Raw genomic sequence first — 27,885 nt, forward strand, 5'->3', positions numbered from 1 at the left:
CAGAAAATGAATTACAGATAAAAATACATGTTATGAAAGTTTGACCATATTTGACCCTAAAGAAGAGGTCGGAGTTCCATCTTTCACCAGCAAACACAGTAAGAAATATAGTTTTAAATAAACAGTTTTATATATAATTGCTTTGACTTTCAGGTTGATCTATTGGCCTTAGGGAGAGTTCAGAGGTAAAATGTGACATGATGTTTTAAATCTTTATACGTGTAAATGTTGACATTACACAGTGCTTTTTGTCAATTTTTTAACAGCAAGTCATAAAGTTGACCATGAAGACCTCGGTGGATGTAAATCAAACTTTAGTGGATCATTATAACATGATCCTGCTACAGCCTACAGAGTTTTATCAGAATACATTCAAAACTTTCAGAGCTGTTGTGTTTACAGACAGAATGAAATGCAAATGCTAGGAAAAACGTGAGCTTTTTGTTGAAGATGAGAAGAAACTGCTGAAACCATTTTAAGCTAATTTTTGGTTTACACATGATCTGTACTGATCTGACGCAGTATGTAATAAAGTGAAACCTTCCCTGTGTTTGTCATGATCAGTGTTTACCTGATGAATAGGCTTTGCATCAAGGAATGTTAGAAACTGATCCGACCTGAGTGTCTGGTTTGCAGTGACATGTTTATCCTTGTCTAAGTTCCTGTTACCTACTCGGCTCCAACAAACTCGTTTCACTTTCACAGCAACAGTTTGGATCACTGTGTCGGAGTCTGGGGTCTTTATCTGTGGTAAGTCTTGTTTTTTGTTTTTTTTTGAGTTGGAGAACTCAAAAAACAAGAAACTAATAATGAAAAAAAAATGTGTGATGGAAAAACAAAGGGATTTTTTTCTACATGTTACCGAATAAAGTCAGACTGTTGTTTCTCTGTCAAACCGTGAGCACATACAAGATGATAAATGTTTCTGTCAGTTGTTAAAAGCTCCCACAAAGCTCCAAATGTAGCAGCAAAGTGAGAAAAGCTGTATTTATGTTTATAAAGACTTTGGACTTATCGAGGTGACTTAAAAGAAACTCTGAGCTTTCAGTTATGGTTATGAGCTTAAGTTACACTGATATGGAAAGAGGTTAATTTCAAAATAAAAGGCCATAACCTAACCCCAACCCTGCTGAATAATCTCAGTTAAAGATGATCATTTTAACAAGTGAACACAGTATCACAGTATCTGCTTCTTAAGAAAAATAAATGTAACCTAATTATTTTGGATGTTAGTGTTTTGTTCTGAATATGCAGATTGATGTTTCTGATGAGTGTTTCACGGACCACCATCAGACACTTTTCTTTAATATATTTGTCAAATAGAGTTAAACACTGAGCTGACAACAGACTGTTGCTGATTGGTCTGCTGTTTACACAGTGGGTGGAAAACTCACATGAATCATTTCAGTTTCTCCTTTGAGAATGACTGCTTGATACAAACTCAGGAGCCCAGCTGTCTGAGACGACTGAAGATGAAGCACATTTGTTGAATTTGCATAGATTAAACTGAGTTTGCACCTGTCTGTGTTGAACTGTGTCAATCATCAGTTAACACGACTTTTCAGCTTCCTCAGAAATAATCCTTAAAGTTTGAAGGTGTTTGGGTAAATTCGTCATCAAATCATCAGATTTGTTCTGCTCTCTGTCAATCAAAGCTAGAGAAGAAAATATAGTAACGATTCAAGAGGAAGCACTATGCCAAAGACTCGTGCCTCATTCTGACGTTCATGTTCAGTATCACTTATTCCAGTAATGTGTTGGTGTCTCATAGTTATTGTTCATTTGTAATGTGATTTTCAGCTTAAAACTTTCCTTTTTGCTAAAGCATATAGTTAGGGCTGGACCAGGTAACCCTGAATCCTCCCTTAGTTATGCTGGGTAAATGCAGTAAAATATGTCCAATAATTGACATTTCAGCAGCTGCACCACCAATATTAATACCAACAACAACACTACAGCATTCAACGCATGTGTGCTACAGAAAAAGTCTGTGTGCTTTGGTAAGCAGCTGGAAGCCTGCACAGACAGAAAAGTTTAGAGAAACACTGCAAACAAACACACACTGCCTCACAGCATCTGTGGGATCAGCCTGGACGTTTTGGTCCAGGCTGATCTTTTCTCCCAGTACAAGCCTGACCAGAATATTTAAAATCATCATTCTCTGTTATTGAATCAGTGATGATCTAATGGTCTGTTTACATATAAACTATTTTGAAACTGCTTAATAGCTAAACACTGAAACAGCTTCTTGAATGTGACTTCTGTCACGGTTTGTCTGGGCAAAGGATCCAAATGCTGCGGTGAACAGTGCGTTTATTTACAGTGCAGTAAATATTCACACAAACAATCCCGATGCATTCCCCTGACTCCCGTGCCGTGTCTTCTTCCCCAATAAGTCCGTGCCTCGTGCTCTCCGCTCCCGTGTGTCTGCTCTCCACGTGCTCGCTGGCTTTCCAGGCTCTTTTTGAAAGAAACGATAGAAGCAGCTATCAGGACACTCAACTACTGTGGGCATACACTCACTGGACTTGACACTAACAACACTAATGTGGAGTCTCATGCAACAGTCCAGCGTCAAGGAACGCTCGGACAAACTATTAAATAGCTCCCAGACGAGGCTTGATCAACTTCAGGTGTGTGTGCGTTTCTCGTCCTCAGGTGTGGCCAGGCTCCTGGCTGACAACCCCACCAGGGCTGAGGAAGAGGTGCTCTGCCACACCCACATACACACCCAGCTATACACAAACATTAGGAAGCAGGACAGCAGCACAAAAAATACACGTCCATACTTATTCAAAGACCCTGGGTCCTTCAGACACAGGTCCGTGACAATTTCACTGGAACTGAACCTGTTTTCCTGTTATTGTTACAGAGTGGAGGAACTCATTGATCCACAGTACAGGATCTGCAGTCTGGAGATGATGTTCGGAGTAGACAAATGAAGAAACGCGCCACAGAGAACCTTGAGGTGAGATTTCTTTAATGTTGTTAAAGAATCAGAAACAGTAACATTTAGAATAAAACACATGATGTTATATTAGTCTGCTGGGCTGCTTGCTGTGAGATGCAGAGAGTAACAGGAAGCTTGTTTTGCTTGTTGATTTTCAGAGTAATGAGTGATGGCTCTTCAGGAGATCAGTGTGATCTTCACACACAGACCCTCGGCCTTCTCTGCTGCTGTGCTGCTTCTAACACTCGTCCTCTGCAGAGGTGAGCAAAAACTGCTGAGCATTTAAACTCATCTATGATCATTTTTGGTTGTTTTGTTTAAACATAAAAAAATGGTTCTCAAATTCACAATTTTTTGGAAACTAGCCAGAACGACCAAGAGGACAATATAGAGTTATGAAAGAATGAACGACTGAACATGGCTGGCTGTGTTGTGGGGGCCTTGAAGTTCTTTGGATTTATAACAGAAATGATGCTTCGTTTATTGCTGTGTTTTACAGTTCTGATGTTGTATAAAGTTGTGTGTCTGCTCATCTCTGTCTCCTCAACAGGATCATTTGTAGTGGATGTGACACAGAGCTCCTATCAGGCAGAGGAGAACCACAACATCACACTGGAGTGGACGTTCACCACCAAACCAGACACGTCCATCTCAGCACTGAACATCCTCTGTTACATGAAAAAAGATCAGAAACCCTCAACTCTGTATTATCTGCTTGATGGTGTCGAGTTCTCAGAGGATGAAGAGTTTTCAGGACGAGTCCAGAGTGACAAAGACGCCCTCAGAGAAGGACGAATCAGACTCCAGCTGTCCAGACTCAGGACTGAGGACTCGGGTCTGTACCTGTGTGAGGTGGACACAGGTTATGGCCGCGGCTACAACAGCTGCAGAGTCACCGTCTCTGGTAAGACAATTCATTTATACACATGTGATCACTGTGAGCTGTTAACGTCAATCATGGTTCAAACCTGAGATAAAATTGGTGTGTATAATTGTTACAGGGTTTCAAAGTGATGAACACAAATCTTTAGTTTCCACTTTCATAACAACAGTGTCTTTATAAATATCCTGTTTGATTGATGGAGTTTCAGACACCAGCAGCTGTAGCCCCACTTTCACTGACTCGAACATGAACTGGATCTTCTTCACTGTTCTAGAGCTGATGTTTCCTTTTGGAGCATTTTTAATAGAATTACCAGAAAAACTGTGTAGTTAGAAAATTACATCCATAAACTGCATCACACAGACACACACCTGCTAATTAGTGCTGAGTACAGTAACAGACATATAGGAAGTCTACACAGAGATGATATGAAACTATCCATGGAGACCAACACTGGTTGATGTAGAAGACTGTAAACATGATTATTTCTGCTGTAAGTTGGACTTTTTAACACAAGAGTCTTTGTGGCTTCCACACACGTGAGGCTAATTCTTCATGAAGCTGCTGGTCCAGGTAACATCCCTGAAGGAGGCCTCAGAGTCTGAGTCGACCACAGAAATCCACAGTGTCCAACCTCAGTGACACTGTTACTGAGCAGCTTCATCAGGACATGTGATGAAACCAACACTGAAGAGCTACAAACTGTTTCTCTCATCACAACAGTTTGTTTGTTTTTTGGTTCTTCATTGTGCTTTACACAACTTGTACATTCACCCATTGACACGAGCCCTTTTTGGTCTATACTGTCTCACATGTTCACAGTGTTTAACATTCACACACATTCATACTGTGATGATGCATCACAGACAAAAAAAATATTTAGCACGCAAACTGGGACCGAACTACCGACCTTTTGATTAGTAAGTGACCTGCTCTACCACCTGAGCTAAAATTTAAAAAAATATGTTATTTTTTTAATTTCAGAATCAAAATCTGGGAAGACCGAAACAACTCAGCAACCTGGAAATTTCCAGAGGCCAGATTTGGATGATGTGACCAAAGGCATAAGTAAATATATATATATATATATATATATATATATATATATATTAAAAAAAATAATAATAACTTTACAGTTTACAAAAACACTAAAATCATTCATTTGTTATATTGTTTATACACAGTACAGTCAGGAGATATGGGCCAAATCTGAGCACTGTATTAATTTACCAGAACAGAATACACAGTTTTCTAGAAATGGATTTAGTTCAGTCTCAGACTAAAGAGAGTCTAAGACTAGGCTCGTTCTATGGAAGTGAAACTGAGTCTATATGAACAACAAAGTAAAATCCTCCCATAAACCTGCAGCTCTTTCAGGTAAACATACTGAGGTTCTGCTTCAAAATGTCAAATATCAGTTTTATCCAGTTCTGGGTTTTGGGGCCTCGAGTCTTTCCTGGCTGTCATTGGGCAAAAGGCCCGATGTAAGCTGGAGGTCACCAGACTGTAAGTGGTGATAAATTAAATTCTCTGTGCATCAGAAACATGTAAATAAAGTCTGGTGTTCACCTCCCAGAGTAATACTGCTTATTTAATGGTCAATTCCACTTCCTGTTTTTAAAATGTGCTCGTTTACATCATTAACACTGAATTATGTTTTTCCTGTTTTTGTACCTTAGAATTTTTCCTGGTACTCTGGTTAGCAATCGTCGTGGCTGTATACATCTGTATCTCTCTGGTCTCATGGGGATTTATTGTTTATCAGAATTGTAAAGAACACGTAAGTCTGTCAGAAAAACAGGATTTTCTTGTAAGTTTTGTAAATATAAAATGATCAAAACACATTTTTTGACACATGGTTTGTGTCAGAATATCATTTGCTCTGTCACAGTTTAAAGTTTCTTAAACTTGTCGTGTTCAGTATAACTCAGTGAATCTTTGAATTGTCTTTCATTTTAAACAGAAAACAGACCTCCTCATACAAAACCAGGAAGTTAATGAGGAAGAAGCTCTCAGCAGGTGAACCTTCTAGTTCAGATTCATGATGACAACATCAGCTGGGAGCCGCAGATCTCGGATTGTGAATAGAAACTACTTATAACATCATGAGGAAAAACGAAATTTAAGATTTTCAGTTTGATGCTGTTCAGTAAGTTGGCGCTGAGAACCATTGGAGAGAATAAAAAAAAGCACACAAACAACAGAGAAAAGATTTAAATTCAGGGCTTCAGTCCAATATTGTTATCCTTCAACTCATTTGAATTATAAATATACTGAGAGGTTAAAATAAAAACAGGATCATTTCAAGTAAAACACAAACAGCATTAACAGGATGGAGCTTCATGTTTCATGCTTAATAAACTCTTGTGATGACATTTAAAGAATCAGCATTTTAATTGTTTCTGACGCTGGGAAACAAGAAAGGGTTAGAAGATAAACTGCTGGGTGCTGCTAACAGAAACGTTTCTAATCATTGTTTCAGCTTTATAATCTTAACATAAGTAAAGCATAATATGATGGAATACTCAGAAATATTATAAAATATTTAAAATACTGCAATGTAAAAAATACACAGGGCCTGTGTCACACCCTCATACTCATACTACACGAAAACTGTCTTAGTTTGTCTTGGAGTTGAAAGCTTCATCATGTAGTTGCTGCGATTCTCTCTAGAAGTTAAACAGCTTTAGAAGATTGAAAAAAAAAAGCTTATTTTTTTTCATAAAAACCAAAACCTACAGAGCGCTGGAGGGCTTGTTTCCTTAGGCCTTCCCGGTGGTTAGGAACAAATACAGTCACATGGCAGGATGCTGTAAACGGACTAAACTTCAGTCAGGAGAACAACTGCAATATGTGGTTAGTCATTTATACGTATAATATAATATATATAATAACATAATGCTGCATGGGCTGCGCTGTAGTTACATTGTAAGGTTTTAAAAACTGAGCTTTAAAATGAAAAGTGATGATAAAAACAAGAGAAAGGCTGACAGTGATCACTGACTTTTTTCAGGGGCTTGTTCAAATTAAATAGAACAAGATACAAAGCATTAAAACATGTTAGAAACACAACCGCCTTAATAAATGCAGAGTAGTTTGGAAGCAGCTTTCATCATGTCATCACTTAAAGACCGGATAACCCCCTGTTGTGAATGTTTTAATGCAGTACAGTTGTTATTATTATCATTTGTCACATCCTGTTTATGACAGTTAAAACAAGAAAAACGTTCATATAAGAAATGAAATTGTCTCATGTAAACTGTATGTGGTGTTAAATAGGCCTATACTACCGTACTTTAATGACGGTCATAAGGGTACTTCAAGAGCCATATATTTTATGAGGTGGTACTCATTGTGAAAAGTTTGAGAACCACTGCTTTAGTAAAAATTGAAGTACTGACTTAACTTCTTTACTCAAGTAAAAGTGAGAAAGTACTAGCTCTGACATATTTCTGTTGTCTACATTGTAGACGGTGATTTTGCCTCTAAACAGGAAAATTATTACAGTCAGGGGTTAAAGTGGATTCAGCAGGTGGAGGAACCCTAAAATTGGTTGTAGTGGCTCAGTGGGCAAACAAATCAGGACTCAGAATAATTACTGCTGAGAGCTTCAGTAGATTTTCGTCATGTACAGGCTGTGATCATCCGACCTGCTGCTCTTTGTGGATTTACACAACTTAATTCAACCAGATGTCAGCAGATGTTTGATGAATTGTCCTGGCTCATTTTTCATCCTTTATGCAGACAGTACAACGTTTATACTGTCTTTATGTTAGACAGTATGTAGTTGGTACAAAAGTGAAGTTCAGTCAATGGATCTCAGGATCACCAGTTAAAATTCATATGAATCTCTGCTACACTTGATGTAACCTAACTCTGAGCATGAATCCACAGCCACTGTGCACCAGTCACACACATTAAAGTTGTTTTTGTTTTCTTTGGCTGGCTCAAGCTTAAATACATACAAATACATATAAACGAATTATTGTGCTGCTGCTCTAATAATCTGTGGAAAGCTCTGTGTTACGGGTCCCAAGGATGAAGACCACGATGACAATAAGTTACCTGTAAAAGCAGGTGAAGAGCGGAGTAAGGAAGACACGATGCGTCTCTGCTTTCCTCCAGAACGTGTCTGAGTCTGATTTATTTCACACAAATAAATGCTATAAAACACTAAACATGAGCTTTCAATATACTGTTCAGCTGGTTCCTCATTCACATCAATTACATTCACTTATTTCACAACATCAGTGAAATATACTCTTTTTAACTGGTTCAGTTTCTTAAGTTCACACTTCTTTCCATAACAACTACATTCTTTTATCATATCCATAAACACATCACATTGTCTTCTGCAGTGTCTTACTGGCTAAACAGTTATATTCAATAACAGCATTGGTAAATACATTACATTTGTTCCCTCCAGTAATTTACTGGCAAAATCACTATTTAGTGCATCATGAAACACAGCTTGTTTAATTAACCCGTGAATGCCTCTGTTAGCTACACAGAGTTGCTCAGAGTGCTTGTGTTACACTAGCTAATCTACTCAGTCACTTTCAACATAACTATTCACATTCACATCTCACAGAACTGATTCGATTGGAGCATTACAACACGTTTGCACAGAGCATAGGAGCGCACTGACTCTGCTTCACGAGCGCTCCACCTAACGAGCGGGCTCGCGGTGCGGTCGCACGGGACACTCCTCTGGTTTTCTCCCGCGTTTACATGTAATTAACTCGGGCGGACCGCCTTAACTCTCTCATTCACGTTAACGTGGGTAACCATGGTAACAATAAACAACATTTTCGGTGCGAGCACCATTTACCGACCTGTAAAAGCAGGTGAAGAGCGGAGTAAGGAAGACACGATGCGTCTCTGCTTTCCTCCAGAACGTGTCTGAGGAAGCAGCGGAAGGTGGGCTCCACTTACTGCACCCCCAAACCCCGGAGCAAGCACCAAAGTTCCGCCCTCACTGCTTTCTAACATAAAATGAATCCCTATTACATGGATTTTCTATCCTCTTAAAGAACTGAAAATAAATACATATAGCAATGAAAAATGTCCCGTTACATGAGTGTTTTACACAAAATAACATTAATGTGGTCATTCCCTCACAGGGGTGCCACATCTGCAACGGCACTGCTGTCATCCTGTCTGTCTACACTCACATTTATGACCTTTCAGAATCACCGCTGATGATCCACAATTAAACTACATGTTAGTTGTAATCCAATTTTTTTTTTCAAGTAACAACTAAAGTAAGGGATTACTATTGCAAAAAAGGTAATTAGATTACCATTACTTTCCCATAAGCACGCTGCATTACTGCGTTACTAAAACCTGCCCTACTCCTGCTATACAGGTGAAAATAGAACAACCGGACTGCTGAGTCTTGGATTTTATTTATTTTCTGCTGTGTTTCACTTGCATCTATTTGAAAGACTGACTGTAAACACAAAAACCTATTTTATTTTATGTGCAGAAATGTGCATAAAATAGGATTAAATGTTAAACTAATTTCTTCCAGTCAGAGAATGTTGCATATAATTTAATTTTTGTTTTATGCATTCACACTCCTACCATCTGGAAAAAGGTACCGAAGCATTCGGGCACACACATCCAGATGTGCAACAGCTTTTTTCCACAAGCCATCCGTCTCCTCAACAAAAAGGGACTGGACTGATAAACACACACACGCGCACACACACATATACACACACACACAACATTATCACTCAGCTTAACTTAACTACCTCAAGCATTGAGTCTAAACTGACTAATCAACACAAGCGCAAACACACCGACCCACACCGACCTACACCATCAAACTATCGTATACACCAACCTGTAAATGCTCTTTTGCACAATATTATTACTGGTCTTTTTGCACTAACTTCTTTACTTCCTAGTCTTCCTTAGATAGTTAGATAGTTAGTTTTTTTTTTGTTAATTTATGTTGTAATTTATGTTAGGTCAGTCTGTCTTGTCTCTGCTAGCCAGCTAACTAGGCCTCTTAGTTAGCTAGTTTAGTGTTAACTTATGTTGTAAATTTATGTTGCATGTAGCACTTTGGTCCTGGAGGAACGTTGTTTCGTTTCACTGTGAACTAAATGTATATGGTTGAAGTGACAATAAAGCCAACTTGAACTTGAACTTGAAAGTTAAAATATTAAAACTAATAAAACAAAATTTAAAAACTGACTTTTTCCATTTGATTACATAGTAGATTTGGGTTGAATGATTTATTGCTTTATCACATATTTAGGTTGTAAATCATGTTTTAAAAAAGTAACAAAGTAACTAATTAATTTCGAAAAAGAGTAATCAGTAAAGTAATGGGATTACTTTTTAGGGGAAGTAATCAGTAATTAGTTACTGATCACTGATTACTGATGATACAACACTGATCAGCATAAAGTTAACAAGCAAGTTTGACAAACTGTTACAGCGCAAACATATCAGCACTTTCAGCACCAACTAACACCTGCAGTCACATTTGGCGCCCCCTCCTGTCACTCTGTAATAACTGCAGGAAGAAGGTCTAAATGTGAATGAAAGCAGCACAGAGTCAGGAGCAGAGAGGTCCTTGAAGCTGCAGATCAGACTGTAAAGATGAATTGTTGAGGAGGAAGAAGCAGATGTGAAGTTTTCAGTGTGACAGCATGTTGTCAGTCAGAGCTGCTCACAGTTTAAATGTGGGAGTAGAAGGAAGGACGAGAGCAGTATTACTGCACATCAGCCAGTAGAGGGCAGCGCTCTCATGAACTAACATCTGCGTCCATCATCTCACACATCAGCACTTTGATTGTTTATATTTTATGCTCTAGATTGTTTTAAGGTAACAGTGTCTTCCTAATATACTGAGGATGAGGACCCACTCACCAACAAATAACTTCAGTCTGAGAGCTGAAGTTTGTCTTTCAGCTGAATCAGACGGCTGATTAATTCATAAACAGATGTTTCTGTTATTGTAAATAAATAGTTGTTTCCTGAGTTTGAGCCTCTTCCCGTCTCTCGTTGCTCTTTAATGTGTGAGTCCAGCTGTGACAGTATGTCAGTACATACATCATGTTGGACATCATGTGTATCATAATCAGTGATTGTCTTTTTCTTCTATCATTATTCTATAGTGAACTTATAAATAATGACCGAGACTAGACTTATCATTACTTTGAGTTACAGGTTAATCTGTTGACTTTAGGTAAAAGTCAGAGGTCAAAGGGGTCTTTTTTTAAAATATATTTTAAATCTTGGTACCCTACTTTCTAAATCTTGACCTTACACAGCACACTAGCAAGAATCATATCTAAGTTTTAATGCTTTTCTGCTGAAACCATTTTGAGCTCCTCTTTGTGAAGCTGTCCCTGTGTTTGTAGTGCTCACTGTTTACTGATATATACACCATTAAATGTGCAGCAATGACCTTTAGAAACTGATCAGACAAGAGTTTCTGGTTTGGAGTGACACATTAATTCTTGTCTCAATTTGTTACCTGTTTGGCTCCAGTGACTCATTTCACTTTGACATCGACAGTTTGGATCACTGTGTGAGAGTCTGGGGTCTTCATCTGTGCTAAGTCTTCTTTTTATTTGTTTGTTTGTTTGTTTTGGTGTCAGAGAACTCGACAGACAAGAACCTGCATCTATGTTTGTAAAGAACTGTTCTTGGGGCAAGACTTGACTTGAAGCTCTGAACTGTCTGTGACCCAGTGTTGTATTATTTTTGTGGTTTGTTATTCTTTAGTGCTTAATATGAGTTTGGTGCCTTTGAGTTTTGTCAATGAATTTCCTGTTTTACTTTGAAGGTGTGTGTCTTATGTTGATGTTTCCTCTTTTGCGTCCACCTGGTCCCTTCAGTTAATTTGTATCAGCTGTGTTCCCCTTCTGGTCCTTGTTCCCCGTGTGTTTGCCTCTGTATTTTTCTGCCTCCACAAGTCCTGCACTTGGGTCCTTTTTATCCTGCCTGCCTACACACAGACCATGACATGTACTTTCAGTATTAAGTTAGCTTCAAAATCAAAGGTCATAACCTAACCTTACTGACCAATCAAATCTTAGGTAAAGATGATCAATTAAATAACTGAACAGTTTTAATTAATGCTTCTTTTAAAAAAAAAGTAAGTATAAACTAATTTTGGAGGTGTTTGGTTGATTTTGAGGTTTAGACTAATCAGCTTTGTTCTGCACTCAATCGGAGCCAGAGAGCTCACTTTTTCTACTTTCAAAGGAAAATCTTGTAGTGCTGAAGGGCAGAGGGCACTAGAATCATGGTTCACGCTGGCGTTCATTTGTAGAGTTACAGTGTTATAACCAGTGTTGGGACTAACGCGTTATTAAGTAACGCGTTACAGTAACTACGTTATTAATGTGGTAACGAGCACGGTAACTAGTTATTATGCCAAAATCAGGAACACGTTAGTCGTTACTGGGATTTAGATAGGCTCGTTACTCGTTACTACGTGTGGTGGCTATCGCGGAGCTTCCACAGATTCAGTAACATTAGCAAGTGGTGGAGGCCAGCAGGTGGATGAGAGAAAGCAACACGTTCTCGGGCTGGAGAAAGGGGACGCAGAAGGAAAAGAGACCCGAGGCGGCCGGTCCAAGTGTGAACTGAACTTCAGGTAAGAAGTTATGACCTGCAGTCTTTCTGGGTCAGATATAAACCAAGTTTAGGTGGAGTTTATTTTGGTTATGCTGACTTTTTCCGTACTGCGTGCTAGCTAGCATGACGGAGTTTCTATACAGCTGGGTGGGTGCTATGAAGTTAATGATGTTGAACTTTATTTTGTTCATAAGTTATTAGAGTTGTCAACCGTCCCGTCTGGTATTCAGAGAAAATATTACGCGTTTCTTATTGAGGTGAAAAGGAACAGTTTGTCCCGTAATTCAGCTACAATGAAAAAGACACAAAGCTGGAGTTATTCTGTGTCTTTGCTGCACAGCTGCCTCTTCTTCTCTCATCCTCTCACCCTCCCTCTCCCGTTTCTACTTCAATCATGAAACTGATCAATGATCAGCTGATCGGCTCTCTTGTTTGTTTATCGCCCACTTTGCGCCGAAAGAGGAAACCAGCGGATGTCGCGCTAAACAACAGCAGCACGTTTAAGCTTGATCAGCTGTTGTTAGAATTTATTTAATATTAATTTCTAGTATCAGCTGATGTTTGCTGGAGCCACAGCTGTAAAAAAGCTGCTGGTCATGATATCGGTTTGTATATCTGGTGAGAGGGAAACATGAAGATGAAACTAGGAGATGTCCTTACTGAATCAGAGCTGAACAGGTGATGGAGAAACAGGTTTACCTTTTAGGTGACATGAATGAGTTGAAGGGAAGTTATGAACTGTTTCTGAGAGACAAATAACACCAGGATCCTTTTTTATGTAGCTGACAGCTGGTAACTGTGCAGGTACGGATCTAGCAAAGTTTTGCCAGGGGGGCAGGTAGGGCATTTACAGGGAGAGGTGGGCACAAAGAAATACTTTTCTATCTTATTCTCATTTAAAATGTCTAGCTTTTAAAAAATAATTATCTGAATCTTACAACAAACGATTGATGGATTGATGCATATATACCATCAAAACAGTGTACATCACTGTCACAACAGCGTTTGTTTTCATTCAAAGGCTTTATGATTATTCCTATAATGGTGGGCCGGTCTCTAGTCAAAATGTCCGGGCCAATTTTCTGTCCCAGTCCAGCCATGTATGCAGCTCATCTGCAGTCTGGTGTTACCAACATCTTCCTATTCAGAAGGCAGAATTTCCGAGTTCTGAGTACAATCGAAAGCACCACGACTGCAGTTTTTGTGTTGGATGTAAAAGGCGCACATGACGCTGTGACGTAGGCTAGAATCATGGCAGCAGTCAATGACGGTCCAGGCGTGGGATTTCTCTCGTGGAAATATGCACATTATCTTTTCCTTTCTATTGGTAGGTGGCACAGTGCACTTGTGGCAAGTAAGCAAGCTAGAAGACTGGCAAAGTTATGGAAGCAACACATTAACAAGAGAATTCTGAGTAAAACCAAAGTTACTTTCCCTAGTAACTAGGTACTTTGAAAGTAACGAGTAACTTGAAGTAACTGGGTTACTTTTGAGAGAAGTAACTAGTAATGTAACTAAGTTACTATTTTAAAGTAACTTACCCAACACTGGTTATAACACTTTTTGTTCATTTGTAATGTGAATTGTACCCGTTTGTGTGATATTGAGTGTGACTAACAATGTCCACCATGACTGAGACTGCTGTGCCAGTTGATTAGCTCTGGTCAGAAGTATTGAGTCACTGAGAGACAAGTAGTGTTGCATAATGAACATGTGCTACTGAGTATGTGTCTGTGAGCTAAAAGCAATGATAGTAATGTCACCTATGCAAACATCAGTCCATTCTTGTTGCAGTGGTGTGATGTTTAAGATGACTTTGTGTCGTTTGTCTGGCTTCAGTCACAATAAACAGATAAGCGCACTAAAGGGTTTGCCACTTTGCAGAAAAGCAGGACTCAATTGCAGGACTTCTTTAGCAGAGACAGTGAATTATTTACTGTGAAATCGGTGCAAAAACAACCGTTCCAAAAATTTGACATTCACAGCAGTGTAATCCCAGCTCTCTCAAAAACACTCCATCCACAGCTCCTCCAATTTACAAAGAGTCTCTGAGCTTTCTCCATCTCCACTCCACAGGAGAACACAGGTAAGTAATTCTCTTTTTTTTTTTTTTTTTTTTTGGCCTGTCCCGTTTGGCTCTTTTTCCATCAGAATTGTTGTCTAAAGGCAAAGAAAGATGCCCAACGGATTTACTTTACCAAATTGACCATCCCAGCCTTGCCATAATGGTCTATTTGATTCACCTTTTATTGTTTATTTTATTTTCACTTGCTGAATACGGGACAGATTTGACTGGGGGAAAGAAGGGGAGAAAGAAAGAGGGAAAGAGAAACAGCTGAGAAGAGGGACGGGGGAGAAGGGCAAAAAACAAAAACCAACAGAATGGGCAGAAAAAACAAAAAAAGAAAAAGAAAATGCATATATCGATCACCTGGATCACCTGTTGAGAAAGAAAAAAGAAAACAAGCAGAAGAGAACAAGAGTAATAGAATAAACAACATCACAATGATATATGGGAATATGACAGTAAATACTAAATATTAAACATTATTGTGCAGCACATAAGATCAACAGAACACAGTGTGCTTTGAGGTAGGAGCCAAAAAGGGTGTAGTTTGTGTGTGTGATCACCCGTGTGTACACCTGTGAGCATGGACGCGCTTGTTTTTAAAAGGTTCCTTCATGTAATGATCTGCTAGAGGGTGTGGGGGGGCCACAGCCCCGTCCTCCAGGGCATGAAGCAGGTATGGAGGAGATCAAAACTCCAGACATCCAGAGGCCCCCAGAACACAAGAGACCAAGGAAGACCAACAGAGGGGCAGCCGCGCCACTGTCCCAGAAAGAGCTGAGGAGAGTCCCAGATGAGGGCTCACTCAGCAGCCGCGGAGCAGAAGCCAGGGGGAGTTGCAGTGACGCGCCCGTGAGCTCCGCCGGCAGCCAGCCGTGCCTGAGTGACCGAGCCCCAGGCCGAGAGGCCGGGGACACCCCACCTCCGAAGTGGCCCGAGCGAGCCCCAGGCTCCAGGCCCCGACAAGCGGCCGCCAAGGAGTGAGCCGGTGTGTACCTGGACGCCCATCCCCAGGTAAGTAATTCTCACATAACAAGACTGTCTGTTTGTTATACAACAACCCAGCGCTGACTACAACTTAGATACTCTCCTGAATATTGTCTCTTAACCAGGCAGGAACGTGCAGCCCCGAAACTGAAGCTCAAAGTCCTCACTGCACAAAGACGAGAACACCGGAATGTGCACACACAAAGACACACAGATAGTGAAGGGAGAGAGGGAGAGCTTGAGGAGGACAGAAAGACAGAAATGGCAAGTCAGACCTGGAGAATGACAAAAATACAATATATAAAATACTGCAAAATCATGATGCATTAAAGTGGTGTTTGTGTGGTTGAGAAAGTGAAGACACATTAATGTGTTTGCTGTGATGCAATCAAGGTCAGCCGTTCCTGCCTCCCTCATGCTCAGTGTTTACCTGATAAATAGATCATGGAATGTTAGAAACCTGCAGTGACTCGTTAATCCTTGTTTCAGTTTGTTACCTGCTCGGCTCCAGAGACACATTTCACTTTGACAACAACAGTTTGGATCACTGTGTCGGAATATGGGCTCTTTATCTGTGGTAAGACCTCTTTTTATTTATTTGGTGGGGGGGGGGGGGGGGGGGGGGGGGGGGGGGGGGGGGGGGGGGGTTGTTTTGTTTTCTATACTTATGTTTATAAAGAACTGTTCTTGGAATCATGCAGAGACCTGCAGGACTTTGTCTCATTAAGGTGACTTAAAAGAAACTCTGAGCTTTCAGTTTCAGTTATGTGCTTAAGTTACACTGATATGGAGGATTGTAATTTCAAAATAAAAGATCATAACATAACTCTAACCCTGCTGACTAATCTCACGATCATCATTCAAATAAGTGAACATCGTATCTGATGCTTCTTTAGAAAAAGAAGTGCAACCTAATTATTTTGGATGCTGGTGTTTAGTGGTGTATGAGCTGATTGATGTTCCTGGTGAGTGTTTCATTATTCACCATTAAACACTTTTCTTTATTGTATTTGCCACATAGAGATACAACACAGCTGACTGCAGCAGCAAGGTTGTTTTTTTTTCAGATTTTCTTTCTGTCATGACAGCTACATTAAAAAAGACTCATTGACACAAACTCAGGAGCCCAGCTGTCTGAAACGACAGAAGATGAAGCAGGTTTACTGAATTTATGAAACATAATTCTAAGCTTTAACTGAGTATGGACCTGTCTGTGCTGAATTGTGACAATCATCAGTTACACAATTTTATTTTAGCTTTTTTAGTTAAGACAATTATGGTTACATTCATCAACAAGTCATCAGGTTTGTTCTGCACAGGGGCGGATCTAGAAGGGTGGCATCTCTTGCCACCCCTAGTGCCACCTTTTTGCATATGACAGTGTAGTTTATTAATATAAGATTAGCATTAGCTTAAAGCGCATTACCACGTTGAGCTTAGCTACAGTTAACACTGAATATAAATTCTAAAATTGAATGTATTGCATAGTGCAGTGCTTCTTAAACTTTTCACAATGAGTACCACCTCATAAAATATATGGCTCTTGTATCATCTTTATGACCCACATTAAAGTGATTTGGTTGTTTAGGAAGAGGGGAAAGTTTTGGGAGTGACGGCAGCGGCCCATATTGCCCATATCACAAACCGCCACAAAGTAAAATACGAATGTAAAATCAAAAGTAGTCAAAATGGCCGATAACATTTTGGACCTCAGAGGGTTAACCGAACAACTCGTGAAAAAAGTAGGTTAGAATTTTAGTTCATGACAGATTTCTGACATTTTGTGCAAATTTAAGCAACAATTTGATTTTTTTCTAACAAAAACCAGTGAAAGCGAAGTTAGTTTTGTGTTTATAAATGAACCACACCGTGTTGTGTAGCTTTCTGGATTTTATATTTATTAATAATACAGGCTAAACAAACACACACTGTCTCATAGCATCTATTGGTGTGGAGTCTTTTTGTGTCTCAGGAAGGCAAAAAGGAAAAAAAAAAAAAAAAAAAAAAAAAAAAATATATATATATATATATATATTTATATTAATTAGTATATTTATCATCCAAATTAAAAAGTTGCTTTTCTTTTTACAGCATGTTAGTGATGGGTTATAGTGAGGATGGCATCACTTCTCATTGAAAGCAGAGGCAGTTTTTAATTAGATATTAATAATTAGATATATTATTTATTTATTTATTTAGACTAATAATGGTGACCTGCTTGGACCAAAGCCTCCAGGCTGATTTTTTTTTTGTCCCAGTACAAGCCCGACCAGAATATATCTAAAATCATTACTCTGTTATTTAATAAGTGACGATCTAAAGTTTCATAGTAACTATTTTTAAAAAATGCATAATTGCTCAACACTGAAACAGCTTCTTGAATGTGACTTCACTGGGACTGAACCTGTTTTCCTGTTGATGTTACAGAGTGAAGGAAATCACTGATCAACAGTGCAGGATCTGCAGTCTGGAGATGTTGTTCAGAGTAGACAGATGAAGAAACACATCACAGAGAAGCTCTGAACTTGAAATCCTCGAAGAGAGGTAAGATTTCTTTAATGTTGTTAAAGAATCAGAAACAGTAACATTAAAGAATAAAACACATGATGTTATATTAGTCTGCTGGGCTGCTTGCTGTGAGATGCAGAGAGTAACAGGAAGCTTGTTTTGCTTGTTGATTTTCAGAGTAATGAGTGATGGCTCTTCAGGAGATCAGTGTGATCTTCACACACAGACCCTCGGCCTTCTCTGCTGCTGTGCTGCTTCTAACACTCGTCCTCTGCAGAGGTGAGCAAAAACTGCTGAGCATTTAAACTCATCTATGATCAGAGCAGACACAGATCAGGGTATATGAATTATGATTATTTATATTTTGTACTGTTTACTTTTTGTTGTTTTGTGTAAACAAATGAGTCGAGAAAATGTGATTCTAGGCATCATGATTGTTGGAAACTTCTCAAATCTTTAGGATGAACCAGAACCACCAGGACCAGATTGTGGAGTTATGAATGAATGAATATAGCAGGCTGTGGTGTGGGGGCCTTGAAGCTCTTTGGATTATAACAGAAATGATGCTTCGTTTATTCCTGTGTTTTACTGTCTGATGTTGTATAAAGTTGTGAGTGTGTCTGCTCCTCTGTCTCCTCAACAGGATCATTTGTAGTGGATGTGACACAGAGCTCCTATCAGGCAGAGGAGAACCACAACATCACACTGGAGTGGACGTTCACCACCAAACCAGACACGTCCATCTCAGCACTGAAGATCTCCTGTTACCTGAATACTGATCAAACATACTCAACTCTGTATTTTCTTCGTGGTGGTGTCGAGTTCTCAGAGTTTCAGGATGAAGAGTTTTCAGGACGAGTCCAGAGTGACAAAGACGCCCTCAGAGAAGGACGAATCAGACTCCAGCTGTCCAGACTCAGGACTGAGGACTCGGGTCTGTACCTGTGTGAGGTGGACACAGGTTATGGCCGCGGCTACAGCAGCTGCAGAGTCACCGTCTCTGGTAAGATGATTCATTTATACACATGTGATCACTGTGAGCTGTTAAACTGGATCAAGGTTGGATCCTGACATTGGTGTTTATAAACCTAACATTTCATTTTTTGAAGAGAGAAAAAGAAAAATAGCTCTCTTAAGATAGTTTCCCCCTTCAAAAAACTGTGTCTTTATAAATATCCTGTTTGATTGATGAAGTTTCCGATTCCGGACAAAAATGACCAGAAAAACTGTGTAGTTAGAAACTTACATCCATAAACTGCATCACACAGACACACACCTGCTAATTAGTACTGAGTACAGTAACAGACCTGTAAGAAACAAACCACAGAAATGATATGATGGTAAAAGTATCCATGGAGACCAACACTGGTGTCACGGCTGCCGAGGCGAGCCATGTGGAGTTAGAAGGACCCAAGATGCAGGCAGTGGATGAGATGCCGGTGAGTTTTATTTACAGAGGTGTAGTGGCAAATAAACAGTGGGGCATAACAAATAACTGAAGACACCTAAACTGGGAGAACTAAAAAAAATAACAGACCTGGGAGCATACGACAATGGGATGAGAAGCAGAGAGACGCAGACGAGGAACAGGCCACCGTGGGACAGGCCACCGTGGGACAGGCCACCGTGGGACAGGCCACCGTGGGACAGGCCACCGTGGGACAGGCCACCGTGGGACACCGGGGAACACTGAGCAATACAGACGAACTGGCAACAGGCAGGTGAACACACAGGGCTTAAATACACACACCAGTAATCAGGGGATGAGAGACAGGAGGGCAACACAGCTGGGAGGAATCTGAGCTGACGGGACAGGGGAAACGTAAACTGAGCACACTCACATATGACACAGACCTTCACAATAAAACAGGAAACTCAGACACATGGAACCAGACAAGACATTGAACTAAACAGACAGATTCACAAACAGATGGGGTGACACCATAGACAGACAGATACAGACGCAGACTCAGAGGCAGACCGAATATAACACATAGAACCTAAACAATCATCATCATCATCTAGAAAATGATAACAAACTAAAAGCACTGGGTCACCGACCCAGGACCATGACAACTGGTTCATGTAGAAGACTGTAAACATGATTATTTCTGCTTTAAGTTGGACTTTTTAACACAAGAGTCTTTGTGGCTTACACACACGTGAGGCTAATTCTTCATGGAGCTGCTGGTCCAGGTAACATCCCTGAAGGAGGCCTCAGAGTCTGAGTCGACCACAGAAATCCACAGTGTCCAACCTCAGTGACACTGTTACTGAGCAGCTTCATCAGGACATGTGATGAAACCAACACTGAAGAGCTACAAACTGTTTCTCTCATCACAACAGTTTGTTTGTTTTTTGGTTCTTCATTGTTGGTTTCATGTTTCAGTTTTGTTTCAGTGTTCAGTTTCCACTTGGTAGCAATAAAACTGTGTACAGAGCCGTGCAGCTTAATTCACTGCTACATTACATCAATTTTAAGTTAATAAAACAATTTATTAAACAATATTTTATTTTACTTTATTTTAGAATCAAAGCCTGAGAAGAATGAAACAACTCAGCAACCTGGAAATCTCCAACCACCAAATCTGAATGACGAGACCAGACGTAAAAATAAAGTCTTTACAGTTTACAAAATCATTCTTTCATTGTATTGCTTATACACAGTACAGTCAGGAGATATGGGCCAAATCTGAGAACTGGGTTAATTTACCAGAACAGAAAACACAGTTTTCTAGAAATGGATTTCGTTCAGTCTCAGACTAAAAGGAGTCCAAGACTAGGCTCGTTCTATAGAAGTGAAACTGAGTCTGTGTAGTGTTGGCTTAATGAAAGGTAATGGTCAGTGTTGGGGAGTAATGGAATACATGTACCGCCGTTACGTATTTAAAATACAAAATATGAGTAAATGTATTCCGTTACAGTTACCATTTAAAAAGGTGGTATTTAGAATACAGTTACTTTGTTGAAATAAATGGATTACACGGCGGTATTTTCCTGTTTCATATTGTCGTGGGTCAGGACTGTTTGAGTTTTGTTTGACAGCTATGTTCCTGTGTGTTTCCTGGGTGAGAGAGCGCCTTTTTGTTGTTGTTGTTGTTGTGCTAAGCTACAGAATGCTACAGGCATAGCCCTAAAGAATGTAGCCTCATAGACAGTGTAGTCCGTGTTGCAGGGAGAATGGACCGCCATACCTGTTATGTGTCTTTGAGCGCGAGGTGGGAGAAAAAGGAAGTAGAAAAGTACGAGCAGTCATCGAGCAAAAACGGGAGCTGGAAGCATGTAAATATAATAATAACCACTGCAGCCAAGAAGAGTGCCTGACGAGCCCAGTTGTAAGTAAGCTATTAAGACTCGACTGTACACCGTGTTCATGTTTTCCTCCGAAACAATAAGTTCCGTTGGAGCAGCCTTTCAACGCCTCTCTCTGTCTCTCGCTAGCAAAGTTGACCCAGACAACAAAGTAAAGCTATTTTTTGGCAACGAGCCCGACACAGAACCCGACGTATTAGCCAGAGGTCCCTTTACTACAGTTTACTTTACTACGGTTCGGAGTAACCTTCCCAACACTGGTAATGGTAGGGAGGTAATGAAACATCAGGCTAACAATACAAACAGTTTTCATCTTAGATCATCTTTGAAAATCTGGAAAACAACAAAGTAAAATCCTCCCATAAACCTGCAGCTCTTTCAGGTAAACATACTGAGGTTCTGATTCAAAATGTCAAATATCAGTTTTATCCAGTTCTGGGTTTTGGGGCCTCGAGTCTTCCTGGGGCAAAAGGCCCGATGTAACCTGGAGGTCACCAGACTGTAAGTGGAGATAAATTAAATGAAACATGTAAATAAAGTCTGGTGCTCACCTCTCAGAGTAATACTGGTTATTACCTAATTCCACTTATTGTCTTTAAAATGTGCTCATTTACATCATTAACACTGAATTATGTTTTTACTGTGTTTGTAACTGTGGATTGTCTTTGTAGGCCAGGGAAGAATCGTCATGACTGTATTCATCTGTATCTCTGTGTTCCCGTGGGGATTTATGTTTTATCAGAATTGTACAGAACACGTAAGTCTGTGATTTTCTTGTAAGAGCTGTAAATGTAAAAATATCAGAACATTTAACAGATTTTTACAGTATGTGTCAGAATCATTTGCTCTGTCACAGTTTAAAAGTTTCTTAAACTTGTCATATTCAGTATAACTCAGTGAATCTTTCAATTTTCTTTCATTTTTAAACAGAGGAGGACTTCCTCACGCAAAACCACAAGTTCTTGATGAAGACTTTCTGGACCTCGCTCAGGTTCATGACTGTTAGCATCTCATCTCAGACTGTGAATAGAAACACATAACATCCTGATGATAAACCAGATTTGAAGTTTCCCGTTTTGATGCTGTTCAGTAAGTTGGTGCTGGGAACCAACGGAGGGAAAAACAACAACTTAAACAACAGAGAAAACTGTTGAATTCAGGGCTTCAGACCAACATCGATATCTTTCATCACATTCTGAGATAGAACAGCGGGAGAGTGACAGTCAGAGTAGTGCCTTTCTCATGGACAGAAGCCCGAAACCGTACTAATCACTACTGTCAATAAAAGCACTGCTAAAACGGCAAAGCTGACGTGTCCATCCTTGGATCCTGTGTCACACCCACATTCTCACCTGAGGTTTCAGTGACGTCATCACACCTGTCAAAAATCTGATTTCTAACAAATAGCATTAGTGCAGATCAGCCAGTAGATGGCAGCATCTTGTTAAATCTACCTGCATGAGTTTACAGTATGATAATAATAGCTGAACTGTCTGTACAGTTGTTGTATTGTTTGAGTTTAGTATCAGGTAATTATGATGACAAATAAGAACCAGTTTCCTTATCTGCATGAACTTGGCCACCAAAACCACTTCAGGTGTTTGATGCATATAACTTTGACACATTTTTAATCACTTGTTGTGCTGCTATTTTTAAATGTGTGTGTTTTTGTTTTGTTTGTTTTTTGGTGGTGTGAAGATTGTACAAAGACAAAATATCAAATGTTTGTAGATGTTTATAGTGACGTTTATGCTGGAAACAAGGCAGTAACAGGCTCTGTGCTGCACTGGGTCGGCTCTGATCACATCTGAGGGCAACATTATTTTTTTTTCCACATTGCGTGACTTGATTTTATATATTCAGATGTAACTAACCGTATAAATGTGATGTTGATGATTTTTTTCATGTGAGCTGGTGATGATATAATGTATGTTTCTTTTTATCTGTTTTAGCACATCATCTTAAATCCAACCTGCTTTTCATCATACATGTTGAAACAATGAGAATAAGACAAATTAATCTTTAAATGTTTATTTCTGTAGGACACAACACGACTAAATAGAGTTTAGAAAAATCCACAAAGCAAACAGAGATGTTAAAACAGATGTTAAAATAGACACAGGTTATTGCAGCGGCCACAACAGCTGCAGCGTCACTGTCTCTGAGAACTGAAGGCAGTGGAGCTGCTTTATGGCAGAAATGTGTTAAACAACGAAGCATGACACAAACAATATAAACAGACATGACTCAATATCTGTGCCACTTACATCAATATATACAGATATCCATTGATCTTTGATTACTTAACTATACACCTTTCCAAAACTGTTTGTTTATAAAATCTATAATTATACACAATAAGCACATAAATATTTAATGCCCCACTTCATCCCTTGTTTATTTTAAATACAGCTCAGCTCATCCCTGAACTCATAACTGTCATGTGACAGCTGCGTGCAAGCAAGATAGGACCCAAAGTGCAGACTTATAGAGGAGGAAGGTAAATTCAAACTTAGATTTACTGCAAACACAACCAAAAAACCTAAACTGAAAACTGCAAAAACCTGACAGGCTGACAGGCAGATGACACAGCATGGTAAGATGGTAGATCGCAACACAGACAGAGGAAAACACAGGGCTCAAATACACAGAGGGAGCAATCCGTGAATGAGAGACAGGAGGGAAACACAGCTGGGGCAAATCAGGGCTAACAAGACAGGGGAAGCAAAACCTGATACATTAACATGAGACAGACTTCAAAGTAAAACAGGAAACGTAACACAGATGCGGACTTGATAAGGGGATTCACAGCAACTAAGGAACACCTGTTGGGAAGAGTGTGAGTGAACGAGTGTACAGTAGACCAGCAAACTGCCCACAGTGTATGCCAGCTTTGCCCCAGTGTGAGAGCTGGATTAGCCCTTAAAAATATTGCTTAAGAATCTGTTGTTTTTTTTTTTATTTATTTAGTCCATGTAAATAATTGCATATTTATCTGGACACAAACTGTCAACCTGCAAAACAGATTGTCAAAAATTAGTCTAGTTTTACCAAATACAATATATAACTGTTTCATCTACTTTCAAAAGCACTTCATCAACAGCTTTTTACAAATAAAGTTATTTTCCTGAAAGTTTTACACATTGCAAAGTCAGCCAAGTTGGAAAGGCTTGGAACGGAAAAAAGCCATTAAAGCAATACTGTCGCATTTGCTCTTCATGGATGACATCACTGTCGGAGCCAGAATGCAACACAACTGGTTTTCATCCTGCGGTTAGAGAGTCTTTCAGAAGGAGTGAATAAACTTTGGCAGGTGATATCAATCTGGATTCCTCGCTGGGAGTGTCAGCCGCAGTAACTGCATAGGGCACTGCGTGCTTCATGTAACTGAAGGAAGGGTGAATGGAAAAATGCACTGAAACATTCCTGATAAAAATCTGCTGCCATCCACCAGGACGATGAAGATGAAACCAGAGTGGATGCTTCAGCAGGACGATGATCCCAAATAGGATTTGAAGACAGTTTGTGTGGAAGAATGGGCCAAAATCACACCCAAGTAATGCACCCCACTAGTTTCTCTATAGAGGAGCAGGTTAAATACTTTTCTTAAACTCTTTTATGTTTTACGTCTATGTTTTAATTTCTTTGCATGTTTGGATTGGATTGGTTGTTACTGACATCTGGTTAGAATTTCATGTCAGTAGAACCTTTAGAAATATATTTACTTACAAACTTGGTGGCGTGTTCAATGCTTATTTTACCTGCTGTATAAATGTAAACTATTTCAAGATCTCTTTTTTGGAAGTAGCTCCACTGTGGTCTGTACTGCTTCAATGACAGCAGATTAAATGTGGAAAAACAGGCAATAAATAACACCTTCATCTCTTAATCAGCTGTTTGTGAATGGATGCGTCTGTGTTTATTTAATGTGTGTGTGCTCAGAGTTCTGTGGAAGTAAAAACTACTTTAACATCTTTCCATCTTTTTTCTTTTTTTCCTTGTCATCATTAAGACTTTCTGCAGCTTCACTTTAGCTTTGATTGCTCCACTTCCAGTGTATTTCAAACAACTGGATGGGGTGGGTACAGTATACTCTGCGGTGGGGTTGGGTGGGCTGCCCCAAGTTCTGTGGGACTTGGTGGTGTTGCTATACTGTGGGCCTGGGTCTGGATGGGACTGGGCCCCCTGGGGGAGATGGCCCCAGGGAGGGGCTGCCTGGCACCTTCCTTCCCTCCCCATCCCCGACTGCCTCCCTCTTCCCACTCCACCACAACCACCCACACATGCAGGGCCTTGGGGTGCAGGTGTGTCACCAGGGTGCAGGGGAGGCATTCTGGCTGCCTGTGCCTCAATTTTATTTCACAAACTAGACATCCACATTACTCACACTCTCATAACACATACATATGGACCTTGGGGGTGGGCACGTATGCATTCAACCTCACCTCTCAGTTTTAAATGCATGTAGACATTGAGGGTTGTCGGGAGTTTGAAAAACTACAGTGCATTTAAAACCCACTCATGTGTAGTGTCGCTGTGTGTTGTTCTACAACGCATTTAAAATCCATGTTTTAGTAGCAATAGTTGCCTTGTGATGTAATTCACCTGCAGTGACAAGTGTCGGGCTTGTTTACTTTACCTCAGCAGACAATTGAATCTATCTTTATCCTTGTCTTATCTGCACACAGTCTAACAGTCCAAACTCGCAACTGTTTAAAGCCCAAACTGGCTAAACTGGTCTTGCAGCAGCTCACAGATCAGTTTATCAAGAGAAAAGTGCATCTTTGAGTTTGTGAATCAGCCGACTGCAGGTGTGTAATTTCCTATTTTTATTTCCACATGACATCTTTATAAGCTTTTAAGCAGTCTGTTATCACTGCTTTCGCAGCTTTTGTGTGTTGCTGTACTAACAGCAGTGCGTGGAATCCTTTTTCGTTGTCCAGTATCTATTCTAGTCAACTTTTTTTTACTTCATTAATGTTCAATAGTAAAAACACATAAATGGAAATGAGCAAACAGAACCAAAAAAGAAAAACTGGCATGTAAATGTGAATGAATTATTGTGTCCATTGCAGATGTAAATAATAAGATATTAATTCATTTTGTCCGCTCAGTCGTTACAGTCTCATAGAGAGAGACGTCACAGACAAAACGATCAAAGAAGAGACTACAAGCACTGTTTCCATAGCAAACTGAAACCTTGACTTCAGCAGACTCCTTCAGCTTAAAAGCTCTTTAGAAAGTTTCTGTGTAGAAACTGATTGGATCTTATTATGACATATGTACCTGTATACACTAGACATGTAATCATAGTTACCTTCATAAATTGTGTGTAATCATATACACTCGTATATACTATGCATGCTGACAATGAAGTGTTTATATATGGAGTCACTGTGTTAAGCATTTAACCTGCATGTTCAAATCACATGACCCATATATTTAGGTCATATATATCTCCCAGTATGTTACAAAAAATTTGTGCCACTTGTTGTATGACCAAATGTTGATTAATACTGCTTAAAAATGTAACCCTTTATGACCTACTGTCACTAGTCCAACAAATGGTTAATTCAACTTGGTACTGCTAAGGTATGTGCATATGACCCTTCTTGGCATGCAGCTGCATCTACAGTAACTGTACAGTAGAAGCACGCAGTGGTTCGAGATGGCTGTGCAGCAGAAGCAGGCAGCGGGGTTTGACTGGACTGCTTCATGGCATGGGCCGCTCTTTAGTTGGCTGTACAACAGAGGCATGCCGTTGTTTGGATGGCTGCCAAGCAAGGGCCTGCAACCTTCTCAAGTAGCTATAGGGAAAAACATAAGCCCCTTGAACACCTATAAGAAAAAAAAACAACCCTTACTCAGCATGGATAGCAGCTTATGTCCAGCATGCGTGCCCAAGGAAAGTGTTAGATGGATTAACTGCCTTTCTGTAGACTTTCAGACTCACTTTGGCCATGAAACTATCAAACGGGCCAAATGCAGTGATGGATGAGAGATTGTTCTGCAAGAAGTTATGGTGTCATTTTGTCATGTATATCATAAGTGGAAGATGAAGAGGGAAAAAAACGAGGATGAAATGATACAGGAGGGTGATCCCTGTTCCAATATAAGACGAGGCTGATATATATTGTCTCTCTCTCTTCTTTCTGCTGCTTCTTTCCTGTCTGTCTTTTGTGTGTGTTTGTGCTTTAAGGCTCGACACCCTGGGGTTGCTTCGCTTTTTGGTTGCTTGCTTTCTATGTGTTATTTCCGCTTTTAAATGTACTGTTCTGCTGTTCGTATGATGATGTTTACTAAACTCTGTTCTAAGAATTCTGCTCTTTTCCAGAGGATCATTTTGAGTGATTTGATTGTAATTGGATCTGAAAAGTTGGACCTCCACAGCGTTGGTGGGATAAGGTTATCATATTGGCTTCAAAATTTGCGACCCGACAAAACCGACAAAAATATTAACTCGCTCAGTGAAACAGGAACTGAATGAGAGCAGAAAAACAAGAGGGCAGACTTTTGAGCTCATGTTTAAGGGTTCATATGTTTGTAATGCAGCCTTCTGTTTGCACTGCT

General features: G+C 39.8%; 1 protein-coding gene and 2 long non-coding RNA genes across 6 annotated transcripts; 2 read left to right on the plus strand and 1 right to left on the minus strand.

Moving 5' to 3' along the window:
* Window positions 1–407: 407 nt before the first annotated feature.
* Window positions 408–7,892, plus strand: LOC308391665 (uncharacterized protein). 4 transcript variants are annotated; one of them, XM_080874321.1, is made up of 8 exons: window positions 408–750; window positions 2,659–2,705; window positions 2,873–2,968; window positions 3,109–3,210; window positions 3,501–3,854; window positions 4,818–4,901; window positions 5,513–5,613; window positions 5,797–7,892. In XM_080874321.1, the coding sequence occupies exons 4-8, from the start codon at window positions 3,120–3,122 to the stop codon at window positions 5,854–5,856; spliced, it is 690 nt and encodes a 229-aa protein (XP_080730447.1). In that variant the 5' UTR covers window positions 408–750; window positions 2,659–2,705; window positions 2,873–2,968; window positions 3,109–3,119; the 3' UTR covers window positions 5,857–7,892. The 4 variants fall into 4 exon arrangements, with proteins under 4 accessions (XP_080730447.1, XP_080730448.1, XP_080730446.1 ...); XM_080874322.1 differs by lacking the exon at window positions 2,659–2,705; XM_080874320.1 differs by lacking the exons at window positions 408–750; window positions 2,659–2,705; window positions 2,873–2,968 and having other exon boundaries at window positions 2,975–3,854.
* LOC308391684 lies at window positions 3,657–8,740 on the minus strand. Its single transcript, XR_013970685.1, has 3 exons — window positions 8,669–8,740; window positions 7,899–7,971; window positions 3,657–3,793 (listed from the first exon to the last, which is right to left on the minus strand). It is a non-coding gene; the product is annotated as an uncharacterized lncRNA (long non-coding RNA).
* A 7,263-nt stretch (window positions 8,741–16,003) lies between these two features.
* Window positions 16,004–18,762, plus strand: LOC308406566. The gene is made up of 4 exons (XR_013973569.1): window positions 16,004–16,072; window positions 17,923–18,039; window positions 18,181–18,282; window positions 18,647–18,762. It is a non-coding gene; the product is annotated as an uncharacterized lncRNA (long non-coding RNA).
* The last annotated feature ends 9,123 nt before the right edge of the window (window positions 18,763–27,885 follow it).

This window comes from Rhamphochromis sp. 'chilingali' (assembly GCF_963969265.1).
Source record: "Rhamphochromis sp. 'chilingali' genome assembly, chromosome: 1".
NCBI lineage: Eukaryota > Metazoa > Chordata > Actinopteri > Cichliformes > Cichlidae > Rhamphochromis > Rhamphochromis sp. 'chilingali'.